At 45.1% G+C, this 22,410-nt stretch overlaps 1 protein-coding gene across 2 annotated transcripts in view; it reads left to right on the forward strand.

Moving 5' to 3' along the window:
- IQGAP2 (IQ motif containing GTPase activating protein 2) overlaps positions 1-22,410 on the forward strand; it is a 272,620-nt gene that overhangs the window by 23,081 nt on the left and 227,129 nt on the right. Inside the window, exon 1 of one of the 2 annotated variants that reach the window (XM_084802702.1) lies at positions 18,043-18,173. The exons of the other annotated variant lie outside the window; for it this stretch is intronic. Coding sequence (XP_084658828.1) covers positions 18,137-18,173 — 37 coding nt within the window. The 5' untranslated portion in view covers positions 18,043-18,136. Of the gene's footprint in view, positions 1-18,042; positions 18,174-22,410 lie in introns of those variants that run through there. 2 annotated transcript variants of the gene reach the window in all.

Consider the following 22,410-nt stretch of genomic DNA (forward strand, 5'->3'; position numbering starts at 1 on the left):
TGTTTCGTAAGAGGCGGTCCTTTGCTATGTTGTTTTGGTTTTTTTTTTTTCCGTTTTGTTTTGAGGGGGGCGTGTATGCTTGGCCTGTGCCTTGTGTTTGTACCTTGTCACTTATGACAACTTGAGATGTCTCCAGATGCTGCTAGATATCTCTCTGATGGGGAATCACTTGGTAAAGACGCAGATTCAATTACTGAACATTTCGTTGTGTGTGGCTGTGTTTCCTCTGGCCTGGCTCCCACCCGGAACTTTGATAATACCGTGTACTAGAGCAATTAGCATTTGCAGTGGTGGGTGGTGATTTCATTTTACCTTCGTGCCCTTGGATTCCCCTTTGAAATAAGGTGATGTGGGCTCCCTTCCCCCACATCAAGAATGCATGAACAATGAGGTCTTTCTGCCAAAAGGGGGATTACGCTTTCTCCCACCCTTTAAAGCCCTTTCTTCAAAATGTCTGCTAGGACTAGTCTCTTGGGCATTACTGGGACAGAAATGTCCAGTACCAAATGAGGATTCTCCTGTAAACAGCTGCCCACCCTTAGCTGTGTGCATGTGTTATATAAGGATTTAATTTAACTGCATACTCTTCTCCAGTGAGGCTGGACCGGGGGCAAGACTAGCTGCTAGGCTTTCAGGCCACACTTAGAGTGATAAGACTCTATTAAGTACTGACTCTTGACAGCTAAAGAAAAATTGCCACATGTGTCCAAGGGGATGAAATAATGCTCAGAGTCGGGTTGGCCTGAGGCCTTGTATAGTCTGCTCTGTACCACACTGATCACAAAACCTCCTGTGGCCACAGGTTCTCTAGCCTTCAGAGTGGTCGGACAACGGAAAGACCAATGCTTGCAGAGATTTCTCTGGCACTATACTAAATGCTTTCAGGATAGCCTTGGACAGATGGCTGCGCTGTCTGAATGGGCAGAGATGGAGCAGGGCTGGCTCAGAAGGGCAGCAGGGTGGACTGCTATAGATATGGATATGTTTTATTGGTTTTGGTTGCCAGGAGTGATGGGTACCCTAGAACTCGCCTTCTCAGTTCAGTATGCATCCCAGGAGTTTAGGGAGACAGGAAGAGCAGTTGTGATGCTCTATGACCCTGAGCCTTTTCTCTGTTGACTGCTGGGTATCTGTAAAAAGAGAGGGAGGGAGCTGGGCGTGGTGACACACACCTTTAATCCCAGCACTTGGGAAGCAGAGACAGGCAGATTGCTGTGAGTTCGAGGCCAGCCTGGTCTACAAAGCGAGTCCAGGAGAGGCAAGGCTAACACAGAGAGACCTTATCTTGAAAAAAATAAAAACAAACAAACAAACAAACAAAAACAAAGAGAGAGAGAGAGGGAGGGAGGGAGAGAGAGAGAGAGAGGGAGGGAGGGAGGAGGAAGGGAGAGAGAGAGAGAGAGAGAGGGAGGGAGGGGATGTGATATGGAGCTCAGTGTCAAATGACTGACATTTAACTCTGGTGGCACAGAGGGAAGGCTGGAGCCCAAGGTACCTGCGGCTCTCTACTAGGAGCTGGCGCTGGCCATGAACTAGCAGGTGTGGTGCTGTCTTCCTGTTTCTCAGCATGGTAACTATGCCCCACCCCATTTTGAGACAGTGTTTCCTGGTGTAGCCCTGGCTGTCCTGGAACTCACTCTGTAGACCAGTCTGCCTGCCTCTGCCTCCCTAGTGCTGAGATTAAAGTCGTGTACCACCACTACTGCCTTGTACAATTTCTTATCTTAAAAAAAAATCTGAATATAATAAACTGTCATCCTGGGGTGGGGATGACATGAGACAGAATATTATAATTTAGCTCTGCTCTTATTCAGTAACTGTAGTCATTGTGAGTCCCTAGGCACATTTCTTTCCTGTTTTATTCCTTTCTAGATTTGTTTCTATTTATGTTTTTACTATTTCTTCCTTTCCCGTGTGCTAAAATTAATTATCATTCCTATCAATCTCAGGGTATTAAAACAAATTTTTATGAATCACAATTTGTTGAGATTAGAAGGACTGTCAATCTGTGAAAGTCATGCTAGGAAGTTCAAGGCCAGCACAGCTGACTAGACTTAAATCCCAAGCTCACTATCAATTTACATTTGTATATCTTTGCTCTCACTGATTGGAAATGATACACACACACACACACACACACACACACACACACACACACACGAAAGCAGAGAGACAGAAAGATAGACTTCTATAGATTTTTTGCACACTTCAAGTTAGTCAACAAGCACTGGGTTTAATTTGAGGTTCTAGTCCAGATGTCAAGAGTCTTGGATTTGTCTTTCTACCTACAAGCAACAGAATTTGAGATGAAAGAAAGAATAACACCCCGAACCAGGCAGGTGGCCCTATGCACACACTCTGTTCAGCTCTATAGCGTTGTGTAATAACAAGTTGCCCCAAAACGTACGTTCACAGACTCCCAGGCCTGAGAATTCAGACAGGACATGGTGGGGGGCAGCTTGTTTCTGCTCTATTTCCTGGACAAATTAATGAGCCTTGGCTTGAAAGACTCAAGCTGCTGGGTGCTGGCATCTGGCCTCTTCTACACTTACAGACCTGGTACCTGAGGCTGGGTGGCTTAAAGGCTGGTCCAACTATTCTGCTCACCAGGGTGTCTCTTAGCATGGTGGCTGGCTCCCAAGAGGACTGTGGTTAAGGAGAGAGAATGTCCCAAGAGCCTCTGGAAGACTCATGGCTTTTGTATAACCTGAATTTGGAAGTCACATGACATTACTTCTGCCATGCTCGATTGGTTAAAACCATTGTAAGTCTGCCCAGATTCAAGGGCTATAGACCTGTGTCTCTTTGGAAAAATTAAAAAATTTTAACCACTTAAACACACACACACACACACACCTACCTATTATTAAACCTATACTCTACCATGGCACTGATCCATGGTTGAAAATTAGCTTGAATAGAAGTCGGTCATGCTGTATCAAGAGGGAATTAATTGTAAATCGAAGAAAAAGAACTGTGAGTGAGTGTAATATTGAAGTATGTCGAAAAATTGGTGCTAACTTAAATGTCTCATTGTTGGGGAGTAGCTTAAATAAATATTTGCATAAGTTACAATATGCAGCCTTGAAAAAGAAAAATAGCTCTATTGTATAAGAAATGAATTACCAAAAAAATCCATTACCAAAAAAATCCATTGCATGAAAAAGATTATCTACAGAAAACATGTATATAATGATGAGCAGCGTTTTTATAAATGCATGTATTTATGTAAACATTTAGGAAATTGTTCTGTACAAGATTTCTGTTTGTTTGTTTTTCTGTTTTGTTTTGTTCTTAATTTTTGAGACAGAGTTTCTCTGTGTAGGCTTCTACTCCGCCCGGCACGAGCACTGTAACGTGCACACTGAGATCAGAGGACAACTCTTTAGAAGGCATTTCTCCTCTTCTGCCTTGCTGAGGGTCTCTAGTGTTGAGGCCATAGTGTGTGGCTTTATGTAGCTTCCAGAATCAAGTTTCAATTGCCTACCTTGTAGGTCAAGCACTTCCACCTGCTGAGCCATTTCCCACACCCCATGAAATAGTTTTCCAGGCATTGCAGCAGACTGTTAGTGGACATTTCTAATGGGGGCAAGGGTAGAATTTGGGTATGTGGTGGGATATGCAGAAAAAGTCACACTTCATTTTTCATAGTTCTGCGTGCAGGCTCAAGTTTTTAAATAAATGAGATAGTCCTATACTGCTTTAATGTTGAGCTGTTCTGTGGGATTTTAACTTTTAAAATCTACTAGTTTGGTTAGTTTATCGAATCTCTCATATCTCAGGGCTGGAGATATGGCACAGGGGTAAAAGCAATTGTAGGGGACCAGCACCCACACTAGAAGCCTCCATTTCCAGGGATCCAACACCCTCTGGTCTCTACAGACACTCACATACACGTGACATACATGAACACACACACACAAATAAAAAATAAAAATAAAAACAAATCTTAAAACTGCAAATCTCAATCAGCTATCGGGGCAGTAGGAACGGTACATGCACAGGTAGGCACCAGTCTGTCTGGCATGTGTGCTAGCTGACAGACAGATCTTAGAAAATGGTCTTGGTCCTATGTTTTGTCTTTTTTTTTCAGATAGGATCTCCCAGGCTAACACGGTACTCATTATGTAGCACGGGCTGGCCTTGAACTTGTGACCCTCTCACCTCAGCCTTCTACGCGCTAAGATCGTATGTCCCACTATGCTGTGTGGTCTGGCTGCTTTGTCTCCCTTATTTGCTGGGCAGTCTCCTCAGGGAACAGCGCCATGCCCATAGTCTTTTTTTTTTTTTTCAGAATGACTTCAGTAGAAATGACGTATAGACATACTTAGGTTGGGTTGAAACATTTAAACTTAAATGATCCCCCCAAATGAAATTAACTGTACTCACATAATCAGATCAGGAAAATTCAGTGCCATTAGAGAAGATGTATGGCTTTAGTCAAGCCAGAGTATTTCCAAGCTAATAAGCCAGGGTGGGTTTGGGGGGAGCAATATGTACCCCTCCAGCTAATGAAACAGATGGAAGCAGAAATGGGACCCCAGTCTGGTTTGAAGCGTGCTAGTCTTTACATCTTCCCCGAGTTGTATAACAATTTGGTTGTATCTTATTTTTTTAAATAATTGCATTATTTAAAATCGCATCGTATTACGAGCTTGTAAGAGTGGCTTCCTCCACCCAAGGGCTTGAGATATATCCTGGCCCTGTACCAGATTAGCTGATACTCCCTTCCCTTATGGCATTTGCCACTTATTAAGATGAACAAGAACATAAAATAACTGATGCTGAGAAGATTTGGCTCACGACAACCTTGAGACACCAGGCTGGTCATTCCGACGTCCCCTCTGACCTGCTATGCTCTGTGCCCTGAGAGGCAAACTGCTACAGATCCGGTATGGGCTCTGCCACTCTAGCTTTGAGAGATGTGAGAGTGTCCGTGTCCCCTGCTTCTACTCCCCTGGACTCTGTGTGGATAGGAGGTAGGGAGCGGGTGTCTGGGTTCCTTTGCTGCAAGTCACAGGTCCTGTAGGGTAGCCTTCTGCGGCTGGTGTTCCGGCTAAATTCTGGCTTGATTCTGGTCACACCATCCCTCCTCCTGCCCTTTCAAATCTGGGAAGGTGATGGCTGTCAGTTGTATCCCTCCCTCCTTCCCCCTCCCCCTCTCCCCTCCCCCCTCTCCCCTCCCCCCTCCCCCCTCCCCCCTTCCTACCCTGTGCACTCCATGGTCATTGGTCCATAGCTTGTTTTCTCTTTTTTAAGTAGTTCTTTTGTTAAACTCTTTTCAGCTGGCTGTGGTGGGGCCCACCTGTAACCCAGCCCTTGGAAGGCTGCTGCAAGGGTTGCAAGTTCAAGGCCAGCCTGGGATACTCAGTAAGCCTCTAGCTCCACAAAATCAAAGACAAAACAAACAAATAACCTGCTAAAGTGCAATTTCTTTCCTGACTGGATGTTACCTGCTGACACACATACCCATTTAGCAAATGAGCATGTTGAGACTTAGAAACTTAAGCTGACCAAACCAGGATATTTCATGTCAAAGCCCAATTCTAAGCCCCGAGCACCTTACTATCTGCCCGTGGCAACCAATGGATTCTTACAGCTATTTTCAAATTGAGAAGAAACTTAAAAACAACTTTTTTTTAACCTAATATAACTATGACGTTATGAGGCTAAGTAAAACAAAAACACTAAGCATCTTTCCCATCAACTCCGGGAGTCTTGAGAGGTTTGTTAGTTAGCTTGCTTGTTCATTTTGAGACAAGCTCTTCCTAGTCCAAGCTGGCCTCAAACCTGTGATCCTCCTGCCGCAGCCTTCTGGATGTTGGGATTACAGGCCTGTGCCACCATGCTTGGCTTTTTCTTCACTCCTTTCAAGTTGCTGTGGAAATCATTTTATGTCAAGCAGGGTAAGAGAAAAGGGATCACTCTACCAGGCTGACGAGTGGTTGTTTGCAAACATCTTATCTATCTTTGATAACCTGGTTTCAGGACATTTAAAAAGAGACGCACAGCTAAGTTGAGGCTTTCCAAAAGACTTGCTCCATAACGGATGCCAAGCTGCAAAGCACGGCCCTTCTGCTGACAATTTGGAAGGATAGAATATGTCTGTCTGTCTGTCTGTCTGTCTGTCTGTCTGTCTGTGATATCTTCATTTATAAATGCCAGGACATCTTCAGATCACTTGATGTGCCGCCCTTAGTGCACCTCGACTCATAGCCATTTCAGGCGCCCCAGCAATTCACTTCATAGTCAAGAGCTGAGGCCTGCAGCCAGCTTGCAGAGGGGACACTCCAGGATCCACAGATTATCACGTGGGATCCATGGCCCCTGTGTCTTGGCTCCATCATTCGACAAGTGGGAATAACCGTACCTCCCACACACAGGTTTTTGTCAGGATTAAATTAGTCTCATAAGGGCTTAAGAGAGCTTCGAGTCCAGCTGTACGTGCTCTGCGGCAGTTAGCATATGGTTTTCATTGCTGTCCTCATCAGCATCCTCACAGGCTGGGGCTCTTGTTGACCCTTCCTCTGGCTGTGTGATTCCCTTCTCTATCATATTTCAGTGTATAGTTTTTCATTTATTTTTTTACTGGAAAGAATATAAAAATTTCCCAGAGTACCATCTATCATCCATCCATCCATCCATCCATCTATCTTTCTTTCTATCCATCTTTCTATGGCAAAGGGCACCTAGCTGTCCCCAACTGAACCCAAAGTAGAATCCAACCCAGACCCATACCTGAGCCTCACTGAATCCCGACTGCTGGCTCTCTTGAAGCTTTTGTTCAACCAACCAACCCTTTCCCTTTCCCTCCAGGCACTTAGTCTCCTCCTCTGGCTCCTTCGCTCATATTCCATGACAGACACAACACCTTTGGTGATCTGTCATTGAGCTACATACCTAGACCCCAGACCCAAAGTCCAGAGAGAGAGAGACAGACAGACAGGCAGGCAGACAGACAGACTGACTTGGCTCCATCTCCCCACTGCTCTCCGGGTTTTTTGCATGAGTTCTGAGGATCAACTCAGGTATTTATGCTTGCCCAGCAAGTACGTTACCAGTTGAGCCTTCTCCTCAGCCCTTAAACTACAGCCTTTTGAAGCCAGAGAAGGGGACTAAGTGCCTGGAGGGAAAGGGAAAGGGTTGGTTGGTTGAACAAAAGCTTCAAGAGAGCCAGCAGTTGGGATTCAGTGAGGCTCAGGTATGGGTCTGGGTTGGATTCTACTTTGGGTTCAGTTGGGGACAGCTAGGTGCCCTTTGCCATTTAGTCTTCATAGTCTTTGTCTCTCTGCCTTTAGCTGTAACTTTCCTGCCTTCTTCCCAGTAGCTTGTGGATTGACCCACCCACTTCAGGCAATAATCCCTTGCATCAGACATGAAAAGGATGTTGAAAGGAATGTTGCCGTGCTAAAGAGAACCGGAGACCCCATTGTGCCATCAGTGTGAGAGGGGAGGGGGGAGAATGAGCCGCCCAAGAAGTAGCAGCCACACGGGGTATGGTGGGAATTGTGAGGCACAGGAAACGGCATCCAGCTCTTCCCATGTCAGTGCCACAAGCCAGGAGGGGGCTGCTCTGTCCCTAACTGAGTAGGGCAGCAAAAGGAACCCCTACTCTTTGGGGCTAAAGAAGGTAAACACGGAGGCGAGCGTGGTGGCGCACACCTGTAATCCCAGCACTCAGGGAGGCAAAGACGGGGGGGGGGGGGGGGGGCAGGGGGGAGCTCGATGTGAGTTTGAGACCAGCCCGGTCTGCAGAGTGAGTTCTAAGACAGCCAAGGCTACACAGAGAAACCTTGTCTCAAAAGAACAAACAAAAAAGAAAGAAAGAATAAACAAAGAAAGAGGAATGGGAGGAGGAAAAAAATAGATAGAGCTACATCCCAAGGCCCAAGTCACTTGGGTGAGGTAGTTGAGTTCTCACCTCCAGGGAAGGCTTTAAGGGTTATTTAATGCCCATGGAGAAGGGTTAGGGGCTATATAAATGGGCGGGGCTAAGTGGCTTTTCTTGACCGTATGCTTATTCTTTCTTAATAATGGATGAGGGAAGTATGCGGGTGGGGGGGGCAGGGGGGCAGGGGGCGGGGAATGATGGTAGTGTTATAAACCCCCTATTGCCAGCCTTCACATTAAAAAAAAGCAAGTCTATGGTATCATTTACTAAAAGAATGTTTTAAGATCCCAGTTCATATTCTTGAACGGAAATTCCATCACAGTAATACGATTTGGTTATAACACGCATAGTCTTTGTCGCAGTGCAGATCTCTGCATCGACTCCCCCGGCAGAGCAGCAGTTGTAGTGTGTCACAGGAGGGGAAGCGTGGAACCCTGTATCGTGGTGCCAGGAGAACCACCCACAAGCTGCAGTTTTAGAGCCACAGACCAGACATGAGAACACACCTGGCCCACAGGCTGCTCTCAGCCAAACAAACAAACAAACAAACAAACAAACAAAGCACCTCACTTTGCCTCCCCAGGCACTACTTACGTTACATAGCATAGCCCTCAACCATCCATCCATCCATCCTTCCTTCCTTTCTTTGCTAAAAATCATCCCATAAATGGTACCAAATACAATGGCCAAATTCATCCCGCTTGACTCTGAAGAGATATAGGATGAAAATATGTCCAGCCCATATCTTGGTTGACAGAAAAATGCCGCCTGGAAGAGGCTTAGCAGTGGGAGTGCCCATTGCCCCAAAGTAATATGAGTTATAGTGCGGGCATACACACATTAATGATTTCCAGGCTTTTAGATCACGCCTTCAGTATAGAGCCCCATTTTTTATATAGTAGTGATCTGGCATAATGAAACAGATGGAAGCAAATGTTTTGATAGATTTACAAACTGTCAAGTTCAACTTTGTCCCACTGTGTATTAGGGGGAGGACAAAGCTAGTAGGAAAAGAGTGTAGGCTATAGAATCCACAGCCTGCTCGAGGGCTGCCTGGCACTGAAGCCCGGGGGGGGGGGGGGGCAGGTCCTCTGCTGTGTGAGCTGTTTTCCGTGACTGACTGTCACCATAGCAAAGTTGTTGAGAAGATGGGGAACTGGGCATCAGGACCATGAGAACAGAGCCTAGAGAAACCAGGCATGGTGGCTGCTGGGTAGAGGGCAGGGTGTCACCATGAAGCAAGATGAGCTGCGGGTTTGTGGCAGAAGCTCATCCCATACCCCAATAAGATTCAATTTCTTGATACTTTTTTTTTTCTACTTCAATGCCACTTTGATATATTCACTCTATATAACCCAGAGACATCAGGGAGATTGAATATAGAATCCCAGTTCTAAATTGACAAATAGGTTGGGGATAAGAGGAGGTCCTTATAATAGTGGACGGAATGTTGGCATTAGGTAGTCAATAGATGCCCACATTAGTGGATGTAAGGTTTGTGAGTAAAGGGTTAGTCATACAGTCGTCAAGTGTCTCCTCACAAGTGTGGAGAAACATAGCTCATATGCCTGGAGTCAAGTGATTAAAGTTAGCCACACCCCAAAGTGACAGTCCTAAATCACATGTTATCCGTGAGCTAAACAGAGCCTGCATGTTGCACGTATGCTTACGCGCAAAAGATGCTTATTTGCTTACAAAGAGATCGATAGATTTGAGATCAACAGGTGTTCAAGGTGAAAACCAGTGGCTGGAGATCTTCCAAAACCTAAGATGAAAACAAGGCAAAAGCTGGCAGCCTTCTAGATCAATAAAGCTCGAGACACGTGACAGCCAAAGGCAAAGGGCAGAAAGAAAGCTACACGGGATGCCACGGATAGTCCTCAGTGGTGGACTGCTGGCCTAGCATGCTTGAGTTCCTGAGTTCAGTGCCTAGTACTTGAAAAACAAGCCAACAAAAGAGGAAAAGAAGAAGGGAAAGGCTGTGTAGGGACTTTCCTCAGAAAGGGTTAGCTCTCGAGTATACATCAAACTATTGTCTCAATATTAAATTTCCCAATTTGGAAAATTGTACTAAGGCTACACAATAGAATGTTCTTATTCTTAAGTAATATGGTAAACTGAAACATATAGTAAAAGGCAGAAAGCTTGCAACCTGCCCCCTTCCCCTGCACCCCCTTCCCCATTAGAGGAGTTTACATTACTAATGAGGTTATTGTATCTGGCCAGCTGTATTCTTGTTCCCGTTGTGATGTGGGGGCAGAGATTCACAGAATGGTGACAGTAAGAGAAAGGTATTTAGTTTGAGCCGAAGTGAAATACTGTGTGTGCACTGTGACTGTGTCCTCCCTGCCTTTTTGTTGGGGGGGGGGGGGATGGTCTGATGTATTTTGATGCTAAGTACTGTTTGTTGTCTGTGTGACCCACCTTTTGCTTAGTAAAAAGCTATCTCACCTGGGCAGGGCAAGAGATAGGTGGGGCTAGGAGAGAGAGGAATTCTGGGAAGAAAAAAGACTGCCAAGAGGAGAAAGGAGAGAGACCTGAAGTGAAGAGAGGAAGGCTGCCATGGGTTAGATGGAGGAGAAGCACATGGCCGGTGTGGATGGATGAAGAATCCGGCCCAGATGAAGAACATTAACAAGTATTTGGGATTATGGACGGGAGGTAACTTGATAGAAGTTATTAGAAGCAGATGGCATGGGATTGAGGCAGGGATCCCATGCCTGCCACACTATGGGAGGTAATTTAGAGGCTTGATATCTGCCCTGCCCCAGGTTAACTAAGGCTATTTTAAAATATAACAAGTGTCTGTGTCTTGATTGATTGCTAGCTGGGCCTACTAATAATATAGATATGTAATTTAAAAACAATACCTTTTAGATAGCTGAGTAGGCTTCCAGGAGCAATGCTGGAGATCTGCCTATAATCATTATTGAACTCTGTGTTAACAAACTTATTTACATTTGTGTGTGTGTGTCTAACTTTTTTTTTAAGACACTAAACTTGGAGCTCACTGATTGGCTAAATGGTCTAGTCACCAAACCCTAGGGATCTACCTGTCTCTACAATGAACAGTGAGATGACAAGTGTACGCTGGAACAGCCAGCTTTTGGCCTGGGTGCTAGGGCAAGCTCTTCATCAATCAGACTGTCTTCCCAATCCCTACCTTCCTGGTGGTTGGAGTGGTGAGAACCGCATTTTACATGAGAAGCCCATCTTAAGTTATCAGAACGTGGGAGGAGAAGATGGAGTACTTTATGTCTCTTTGAAAGATGATGTAGTAAGACCCAGATAGTACAGCCCGCCCACTCAGTGAGGTTCTTGTCAGATGTAGAGCCTTCATTCTGTGGCCTCCTGCGCTCTTTCATAGGACAGTCCCTCTGTAAACTTATATATATGGTATATTATATATATATATATATATATATACACATATATATTGTATATGACAATGTTAATATATGAAGTATAAGAAAGCAAGCATATTTCTCTGATGTCATGTTGCAGACATTTTGTCTTAAAAAGCGAATTAGACCAGAGATGATCTCTGGTCTTGTGAAATTAGTTACAGCGCCCGAATCCATTGTACTGACAGCTGAGCGGTCCAGTGTGGAGGTGATGGGCTCTCTTGTTCCGATTCTCTGTGATGTAGCTGGCGGTCTCAGGCATGCTGGCATGCCCAGTATTTTAAGACATGGTGAGTGTCAGCTGTGTGGCTCCAAGTGAGGTGACAGGGAAGAGGAAGATGACAATATTAACACCCTCCCTTAGGGCTGAGAAGAAATGAGTTGGCATTGCTGGAGAAGTTGGCGTTTGGCATATAAGAAATGCCATTTAGGCGTTTTAAAGTTATGGCGCTAGCCTAGCCAGGTGTGTGTCATTAGGTTGACTTGGTATGAACCACACTGATCCCTTTGCATTCCTTCCCCCACCCCTTTGAAGCATCTATTCTACTTAGAGTCTCTACGACTTTACCCTAAGTTCCTCATGTAAGCTGACCATACAGCATTTGGCTTCTGTGACTGCGCTATTGCTTGTATCCGTAAGGCTCACTGATGGAGCAGAGCGGTTCACGATTTATCCCATTTCCCTGTGTGGACCACATTGTGTTTATCTGCTTGTTTATGGACATAACATTGCTTCTTCTTTGGGCTATCGTGAATATCACTGTTGTGAACACAAAGGTTCAAATACCTGTTGCTGCATGTGCTTTTAATTTGCGGGTGGGTGGGTAGGGAGGCAGTCCATACCCAGAAATAGGATTATTGGGATTATGGGATTATGGTCAATCTTACTTGACTTTTATGAAGAGTGTACAGGCTGTCACCAGAGGTTGTACCATCTTATTTCCTAACACACACACAACATACACACCATTCATATGCCACCCCAGTTTTTTATTTTCTGGTTTTCTTTTTGTATGTGGTTTTTTTTTTCTTTTTTCTTTCTTTTTTTTTGGGGGGAGGGGTGGGTATAGAAACAGTGTCTACTGATTTGTTGTCTTAATCTTTTTAAAGAGATAGAGGAGGAGTTAAACATTTGGGCAAGCAAAGTCTGGTTAATCACACGCTGGTTAAACGATAAACATTTGGACAGGCCAAGTCTGGTTAATCACATGCTAGTTAATCGATGTTTACCAGCACAGCTTGTACCAGAAGCTTTCTTCTGTGGTTCACTTAGCCTCTCCCAGGGCTGAGGGCTCCCCACCCCCTCTCCACACCCAGGGCTCCTTGCTTTGAAGGAGAAAGGCAAGTTGTAGGTAACAAGTTTATGATAAGAATGTAGGTAAAACAAAAAGGACCTTTGGTTTAGGTGCTAGTGTGTGATGAAGGGGGTTTGTTCAGTTTTGTCTATAACCTGAAAGGAACTTATACTGCAAGTGCTTTGTAAAACTCAAATGCAGAACAGGGTTTGAGGAGACACAAAACGGGAAAAGCTGTGACCCGAGAGAGCCCTGGTTCTTTCTTGGCTCATATTTTTTTCGTGGTGTGCTTCCTTACTCTGTGAACTCAGAGTACCAAGGGCACAGGTGTGCAAGGGGGTTACGTCTTTGCTGATCAGGTTCTGGAGAGCCCTGTTGGTAGGCCAGGAGGGTATATGTATTGCGTGTGTGTGTGTGTGTGTGTGTGTGTGTGTGTGTGTGTGTGTGTGTGTGTGTGCCTCTCCCTCTCCCTCTCTCCCTCCTTCCCCTCCCCTCTCCCCCTTACCCCTCTCCTCCCCCCCCCCCCCCCCCCCGCCCCATGCCTGCATTAGTGCGTGCACCTGTGGAAGCCAGGTTTCTTCTTCTGTTGCCCTCCATCCTACTTTTTGAGACAGGGATCTCTCCCTGAACCTGGAGCTTCAGTTTCAAGTAGACTGGCCACACAGCCAGCTTCTGGAATCGTTTCTGCCTGCAGCACTGAGATTACAGGTGCACACACACCGCCACCCCTGGCTTGGTTGGAATGCTGGAGATGAACTCAGAGCCTAGCCTTTGCACAGGAACTACCCACGGCTCTGGTACAGAGATGTGCATGATTAAGTGGGGAGAGTTGACTGTGTTGAAAGAACTTGTAACAGTGGAGGGAAACTCTGCTGGGCCCTTGATTTTGAGATGTCATTTGGTCTTCTCACTGTCACCTTGACATCTCACAGCTGTAGGCCTCACACATGTTGGAAACAGCTGTAAAGGATCCTGGGTAGCTCCCTGCTCCTGCTCTGGGAAGCCCAGAGACTTTGGGGGAGGGCTGGAAAGGTAGGGACTACCTCAGAAATTTTTACTAAACAGGCTTTGAAAACTGAGAAACAGTGCAGAAGACCGGAAACGAAGGAACAAAAGTGCATTCTGAGGCTTATTTACCATTTCTTGATTCCTTTTCTTTTCTTTCTCTCCTCTTTTCCCTTCCTCTTTCTTTTAAGACAAGATCCAACTAAGTATCCCAGGCTAGCCCTAAATGTGTGATCCTCCTGCCTCTTAACTCCCAACTGCTGCCATTAGAGGTGTGCACCCTCACACCCAGCTAAACTTTAAGAGCATGGTTTTGTCATTTTTGTTTCCATTCCTCCTTTCTCTCTCCCTCTCTCCCTCTCCCTCTCTCTGGATATGCCTTGCTAGATAGCACTGGCTATACATAGCCCAGGCTGACCTTGAACTTCTGCCATTGTCTCCCCTGAGTGCTGGGATTATAGACCAGAGCCACCATACATGGCTTCCACGCATATTTCCCACCAAATTCCTTTCACTTTCCTCCTTCAAGCCTGGCTTCGCTCTGCACTCATCAAGAAAACCCGCTCAGATTAATCCTGCAGCCCAGCAGTTTCTTGTTCCCCATTGGCGCTCCTTTTCTTTGTGCTGTGATTCTTTTGTACTTTCCCCAAAGGGGCTGCGGAACTTTCCTCCGCTGTGAAATGTGCCCTCCCCTGCTGGATTAGAAGCCAGTCGCTCCCAGCCTCTTCCCACCCCATTCCTTTCCTCTCCCCCACTGAAGTGCTTTCTGACTACTTAGCCTCGAGGTAGGGACATCCACCGCCGCACACCAAAAGAAACACATTGTACCGCACCTACCAGCCTTAGTTATGAGGCGTTTGGAATGAGTTTGAACACCCTGCGTCTCTGTAGTTCTCATCCAACTCTTTATACCTAGGAGACCATCAGCAGGAAGAAATGTCCACCCCTGCTGGGCTCCATACTTTTTTTTCCCCCCTGGGCTCCATACTTGTGGGTACTCATCTGCTTTGCAAATGCTGGCAGGACTCGAACGTCTGAGGTCGAGACCATGACATAATTCTGAGATTGTGTTCAAATCCTCAGAGAGACTCCTGTGGCTGGTACACAGAGAAAGCTTGGAGTTTGGCTGTCTTCTCTGGGCTGCAGTAGACACATGGTGAGGGGGAATTTACATACAGTACTGAGGTCCAGTCCCCAGCCAAGGATGCAGTGCCTGAGGGCGATGAGGCGCATCCTCAGGCGGAGGCAGGGGCAGACCAGCACGTCTTGTATTCAAGGTGCTGGTATTCTGTGTGCTGTGTGTGTTCTGTTCTCTGAGCTTTGAGGAAGACTTAGGCTATCTGAAAACCTTTGTTTCTGCCTTCTGTTAACAAGAATCTTCATTTTTCCAGAACCTGGAACTATCTACTTTCTGAGTACAGCCGTGTAGTGCCTGTTAGAATAAACCAAACTCAAAATGGTTGCAGGGTTGTTGCCCTAGTGTGGCAGGGCCCTTTCCATGAGAGCACCTTCTGTGTCGTCTGTACATTTCCCGAGCCGTTTACAGTCAAGGCTTGTATATGTTCCCTTGAGCCTGCAAACTGCACATGGGCCTCACACATTCTTACTGGCTTAACGCCCCTCACCAGCCGGTCCATTTCCTCCTCCGGCCCCTTGTGATTATGACTGAAAGCTACAATTGCGCATAGCACCAGAAACACAAAGGATATTGAAAAGTAAACAAAAACCCCTGAAGAGGTTTTGAACACAAGCCAGCTTTGCAGTCAGCTAGCCTTAAGCAAAATACCTAAGCCATCTTTGTCCTTACCTATTTGTCAGAAGCCTAGTCTTACCATGTGAGTGCAAGTGCAGTGTAGCACTTTATAAACGCATGACCCCGTGGAAATAAAGAACTCACCGTATTAGACCCAAGGCCTGCGGTTTGAGCCTGGCCCTGTCTGTCTTGTGTTATGATTTCTCATAAGCCTGTCTCCTGAAAACCCTACAGTGTGTGCTCACTGGCGCTGCTTTCCATGGCTTCCTTGAGAACTCTCCCACGCTGCATTGGTCCAGGATATAGTCATGTTGAAATGTATGTTTGCCCCACGACTGTTTGTCAACACATTCCTATTTGTACAGTATGGTCCATTTGAGGGCTGGATTTTTTGGCAATCTTTTAGGAGTCGGCTGTCCTAGATTAGGTGCTAATTCAGTCACTAACAAGTAGCATATGTGTGCGTTAATAGAGCCCTTCTGTGTCCCGCAGTCTCCAAACTGCCTGTTAGACTCAAGTTCCCTGTCCAAATGAAGTTTCTGCGCTCAGTTGGCTCCTTAGTGTATCCTTAGAGCAGGCAGATGCATCAGTATTCCTTCATTATGCAAGCTTGTCTCTATGCAGATTGGCACACTGGGTGACTTCCTGGTGCCCAGCCTTGTGTGTTTGCCTCCTCCACCATCGGAAGTCAAAAAATGAGTTGGCTGTTGTTTGTTGGCTTTCTCCTTCTTCCCCACCCCCCACCCCCGCCCCGCCCCCATACCTGCCTCAGCTCCCTTCTTCATCCTGTGTCCCTCCTCTTGCCCACTCATAGCTCACAATGTTTTCCTTTCCTCTGGAATTTAAACTCCTAGGGCTCCCTGTTGCGCGGGCTTGCTGAAGCCTTTTCTGGAGTCTCCAGATTGGGCCCGCCTCCATTGATGCCACTCGCTTGCCCCTCCCCCACCTGCTTTCTCGCGTAGGCTTACCACGCTAGCCCATCTCTCTCTGGCAGTTGGGTCTTCTAATAGAACACTGAAAGAACAACCCGGTGTTAGTCATCTTCTGCTCATGTCCTCTGTGCTGCCTGGAACTTCCGTCGTTGCCTTTCTTTACACAGTAAGCGGGCAGATTATTCATTGTACGTTCTAAGCGACGGCAGCCTTTTTTCTGGATGATCGGCTGGATCAGTTAGGTGTGAGTAAGCCGTCTTTCAGACCACACCTGTCATGAGGGCTTCGTTCTCATCTTATTTTTCCACAGCTGAACATTTTAACAGTCGATTTTTTTTCTTTTCTATTATTGACACCTTAAAGGACTATATGCCATTAGTAAAGAGTTTTTAAACAATGTATAAAAGTAATATATATATATATATATATATATATATATAGATAGATATAGATATATATGTATATATCTATATCTATATCTATATATCACAAAATCTTGGAATGCCTTCTTGGAAACATTCTACTTATATTTTGGCATTTCCTTATTAGCTTTTAGCTTAATTACAGTGCATGTAATATTATGTACTTGTAATTAAAATATACAGACTGTATATTCAGTATGTGTACAGATAGATGTGTGTAATTAAGCATGACTGTGTGCGTGTTTAACCTCTAAATGCTGTCTTGTTACTTTTTTTATTGCCATAACAAGCACCATGACCACAGCAACTTACAAAGAAAATGTTTAAACCTGGTATGGTGGTGCACACCTGTAATCCCAGCACTCTAGGAGGCAGAGGCAGGCAGATCTCTGTGAGTTCGAGGCCAGCCTGGTCTACAAAGTGAGTCCAGGACAGCCAAGGCTACACAGAGAAACCCTGACTTGAGAAACAAACAAACAAACAAAACAAAGCCTCACCGCCAGAAAAATAAAGAAAAATGTTAATTTGGGGCTCCTGGTTGCAGAGGGCTGGGATCCATGACCATCGTGGCAGGGGGCGTGGCTGCAGGAAGGCATGGTGCTGGGGCAGTAGCTGTGAGCGCACATACAGATCCACAGAAGAAAGCAGAGATAGCTCAATGGGAGCCTCCAAGCCCCACTGCCAGAGACACGCCTCCTCAGCAAGGCCACGCCTCCTAATCCTTCTCAAACAGTTCCACTAACTGGGGACCAAATATTCAAACCTGTAGGGGCCGTTCTCATTCAAACCACCACAAGTGCATTGTTTGCAAGTTATATGGGAGGTAGATGTTAAAGCCATCAAGCAAAGAGTATTGAATGTAATCACAATTACTCTTGAAAAGTTAGCTGCTATAATAATCTGTTGCTAACTGCAAATCATTTCCCATTTATAAATTGTTTGTTTAATGACTGTTTATACAGTCGTGTCCCTATTAATTTGAAATATACATAATTTAAATTTAACGTTTATTTATTGGTCTCTAATTTCTCATATATATATATATGTACTTTGATTATGTCCCCTTGTTATCCACTTCATCCTAAGAACCTCTGTTTCACAAGTCCTGCTCCTACTTCTTTTACTTGTGTGAGCTTGGATGGAAAGTTATTTACTTGAACAAAATCAAGTAACAGTGGCCACCCCACTGAGGACTATAGCTTCCCTTTCCCAGCAAGGGTTAACTGCCTGTATGCTCTTTAAGGAGAGGTGGAGCCCCTCCCCTATCTATGCTGGCACGTTGGTGGTCCACCCTTATGCAAATCTCATATAAGCAACAATTGCTGCTGTGTGACATCATGAGTACAACAGCCCTGTCCTGTTTAGAAGTTGGCAGTTCACAGCATTCTTCTCCATCCTCTGGTTCTTAAACTGTAGGTATGGTGGCACAAACCTATGGTGGCACTTGGGAAGCAGAGGCAGGTGGATTATGGTGAGTTCAAGGCCATCCTAGTTGACATACTAAGACTCTGTCTCGTATGTGTGTGTGTGTATATATATATATATACATACATATATATATATATACACACACACACACACACAGACACACACACAGACACACACACACACACACACACACACACATATATATAGTGTGTATATGTGTATGTGTGTGGGGTATGTGTGTATGTGTGTGTTTATGTATATGTATGCATATGTGTATATGTGTGTGGGGTATGTGTATGTGTGTGTAGAGCATGTATGTGAGTGGTATGTGTATGTGTGTGAATATGTATGTACGTATATGTGTTTATGTGTGTATGAGTATGCACGTATGTGCAGAGTCTGTACATGTGTGTATATGTATGCATGTGCGTATATGTGTATGTGTGTATGTGTATATGGATGTATATATATGATCCTTATACAATGACCTCATGAGTTAAAATAGGTAGCATTATTCTTGTTTTACAGATGAGGGAACTGAGTGTCCAACACTAATCCCTAACTGGGTGTGACACTCTGAAAGATACATTCAATCCCCAAGTCACTGCCCTCTTCTGCTGAGCCACACCCCATTTTGGTCAGCTGATCATTGCTGGGTTAAACAGATTTATTCCTTTGGAGAGAGATGGGCATGACATGGAGAAAGGTGCCTCAGATTTTAAAAGTTACATTATTTTTTTCAGATGTGTTGACTCTTCTGCAGATGTATGGGTCATACAAATGACCTCGCTTTGTTGATGTGGCATGTCATGTCTTGTCACAGTTCTTGCATTCCTGTGGTCTGACCTGGATCCTAAATATTATCTTGACGGTTTTCCTTTGTTGGACTATGCTTGAGGTTTTTGTATCTCTGTGAAATTCCCCTTTAACCTTACTTTTAAAAGACAGTATAGCACTAATTTTTTAGTTCCCATAGTATAGCACTAACTTTACATTGTCCATGGTTTCCTAGTGGGGACAATGAGTCACATACATCCGTCTGCTGTTTAGGAAGGCATCAGTAACTGTCTGACAGGTGCCAGTGCTCCCTGCTGGGAGGCTGCAGCTTCTATAGGAGAAAGGACAGCTGGGAACTTTGGGGTCAGGGCTGCCGTGGTTGAGCTCTCTCGTCGACTTCTTTATGCTCTTGAATGCTCAGAGCCCACTGACCTCTCTTCAGTTTATTTCCGATCATGACACCAGAGAATGGGATTCCTACTCAAAGAGAAATGTAGAGACAAAGAGAAAACATGCCCAAAGCATTGACTCACTATGGGTTAATCATTTCTATGCTTTTTTTTCCCCATGTGCGCTCATAAGAAAAGACTAAAGCCAGGATCTTGTCACCTACCTTCTGCTAGTGTGAAACCAGCTGTGCAGCCCTGGGTGGTCCCAAACTAAAAATGCTCCTGGGGAGATAGAGACCATTGATATTTAACTTAGTAAATCTGTTTAGTGGTTCTAACATAGCCTCATTCCTGTGGGGCATGAAGTTGAGTCAACCTTCTGACCTTTTTCATTATGTGTAGAGACCGGTAAGCATCATTTTAGGAGTAGACCTATGTAATTTGAGACCTTTTGCAGTGAACCATTGCAAGCACAGGGCTCATACTGAGCAGAGTTGAGCCAAGTTCCTTCCCATTGTTTTGAAACAGTAGCAACAGATTAAAAAAAAAAAAGATTTCTTTATTTATTATTATGTATACAGTGCTCTGCATGCATGCACATCTGTAGGCCAGAAGAGGGCACCAGATTACATTTTAGATGGATTGGAGCCATCATGTGGTCACTGGGAATTGAAATCAGGACCTCTGGAAGAGCAGTCAGTGGTCAGAGGTCAGAGAGATGATCTCTGAGTCATCTCTCCAGTAAGAGATTTGAAAATTACCCTCTGTTGTTGGAATTTCAGCTTTCACCTTGCTCCTGGAAACTTAAGACTTTCCTCTTCCCCACTGAGGAGTGTGGGTGATGAGGTGTGGAAAGGGGGCTGGCTAGATGCAGTACTCTCTGCGCCTTCCTGGCAGCAAGAGGTGATTTGGTTCCTAAAGTATTTCTTGAAAATTACCATTATGTGAATAAAAATAAATAATCCCAAATCTAGGAACCATTGACTTTACCTCTTCTCCCAAACGGAGCAAAATCCCAGGACTGCCTTTCTTGTCCCATGCACCTAATACCGCCGCAATCTGCCTTGGGTTTCTAAATTCTGGAAAAGTTAGATAGTCCTGTTTAAATTTACAGTGGACAGAGTGACTTTTTCCTTTGGTCTGTGAGGGCAGCAATGAATTTCTGCTCTGAAGAGGTGTCTTTCAGACCCAAGTGATCAAGTGTAATGTTTACTTTAAATGTTGGACCGTTTTTTTACATGAGTGGAATCTCAAGAACCCTCCCTCCCTCTCTCTGAGTGTTTCTCTGTTTCTGTCTCCCACCTCCCATGTGTGTGTGTGTGTGTGTGTGTGTGTGTGATTTAATGACAGGGTCTTCCTGGGTACCCCAGGCCAACCTTGGGCTCCTTATGTGGCTCATGATCTTCCTGTCTCGGCTCCAAGCTGTTGGGACTACAGGCATGCACTACCATTACATCTGCTCCTCTGTGGCTCTTGTACAGTGTAAGCATATTTACAGAAAAGGCTCAATCATTTCCCTGAGGCCTGAACTATTTCCTGTTCTATTTTCCTGTTTACACGTGACATAGATGTTTCTTAATACCTCTGGACCCCAGTGAAACCACAATGAGAAGGGGTTGTGACCCTTGTTGGCAAACCTTTGTAATGGTAGCTCACCCTTGTTGCCTGGTCTTACCCATCTCAGAAATTCTCGCCATGCTAAATTTGAAGACTTGGAAGTTCTTCGTATTAAAATATGGGTCTAGAGTGTTTTACAGCTTTGCCTAACCTGAGTGGCCCTAGGTTGTATGTTGACTTTCAGCTTTGGTAAGATCTTAGAAATTTGTGATGGGGGAGAAAGTCCAGGAGTGGTGTGGAAAGGCAGGTTTCAAATAAAGTTCACATTCCCTCAGCAGATGGCAAAGATGACTGCACTTTCTCTGGGTGGCAGGCTTGGTGGCAGGGGAAGTGGGAGGGCTTTAAGCCTGTGCCTTCAAGTCCAAGCAGCTCTCACTGAGCCTGTTGTTTCCTTGGCCCTTGGTAGAGAGATAGAAGGACCTAGGGCTGGCAGCTGTAAGCCCAACACCTCTGTGACTTAATCAGCCTCCCGGGTTCCAAACACCTGGGGTGGGTACCCGCAAGATTGCCCTATACTCTAATAAGTCAGAGTGTCTGAGATGGGGTTGCTTACAACTTCAAACTCGGGCTTGTCCATATTTTCAAAAGGAAATCCAGTTTAGGGGAGTTTGGTCATGAGGTCCTTTAGAGTTTAAGGAGCCACGGAAGGAAGGCTTTGGGCAGCTGGCATGAAACCAGAAGTTTCCATAGGTCACCTTACCTTAATGTGTCCGAGTTCTTACAATCTTAGTCTTTTGGTTGTGTTATCTTTTTTTCCCCCCATCCTCTTATGTCTGCCCCATTGTCTTAGAGTGGATGCGCGCCCTCTCCTAGTGTCTTCCTTGGGTACCTGTGCATGCTGCCCCTGTGAACAGTCCTTAAGCTCTGACAGTGGGGTCATAATCATTTAGGTATTCTCTTTAAGGCAATACAGTTCCCAAGCCATAGAATATGGTTCCACACCCAGCTGAATTACATACCTGAGGATATTTAGGATTTTTTTTGTAGAGAACTTGAGTCACACAGAATAACAATGTGTACTTAAAATACTAAATGGTGGGTGTATTTCTCAGAATTGATTATTCCTATCACACTTCTAATCTGCTTTTCCTTAAAGGAACACACCCTATGCAATACCATTTTATAAAGCCAGCCATGGTTGTGGTCACTCTTGCCAATCCTCCCTTGAGTATATTTCCCAAACTCAAGCACCCTGTCATGAGGCCAAATCTCAATTGCGTAACAGTAATAAAAATTCCAGAGGAGACCTTGTGAGTCATACTTTGTGTCCGTACCCGCTGGCACCAAGCAGCCACTCAAATATTTGCGAACAGATGAATGGATTGAATACGAGGACATGGTGGCCTTGGTATCTGTATGACGGGAGCAGGTAGTGGGTAGGGACAGTTAAACAGTGGCCACACCTTAGGGTGTGTCTTGGGCTAGTTTTACGTTGGATTGTGTGGGTGTTCTTGGCACTGGGCTCAGGTTTCCTTCCCTTTCTTACACTTCTATTTC

The sequence above is a fragment of the Acomys minous genome (assembly GCF_964271855.1).
Source record: "Acomys minous genome assembly, chromosome: 11".
In the NCBI taxonomy this organism is placed as follows: domain Eukaryota; kingdom Metazoa; phylum Chordata; class Mammalia; order Rodentia; family Muridae; genus Acomys; species Acomys minous.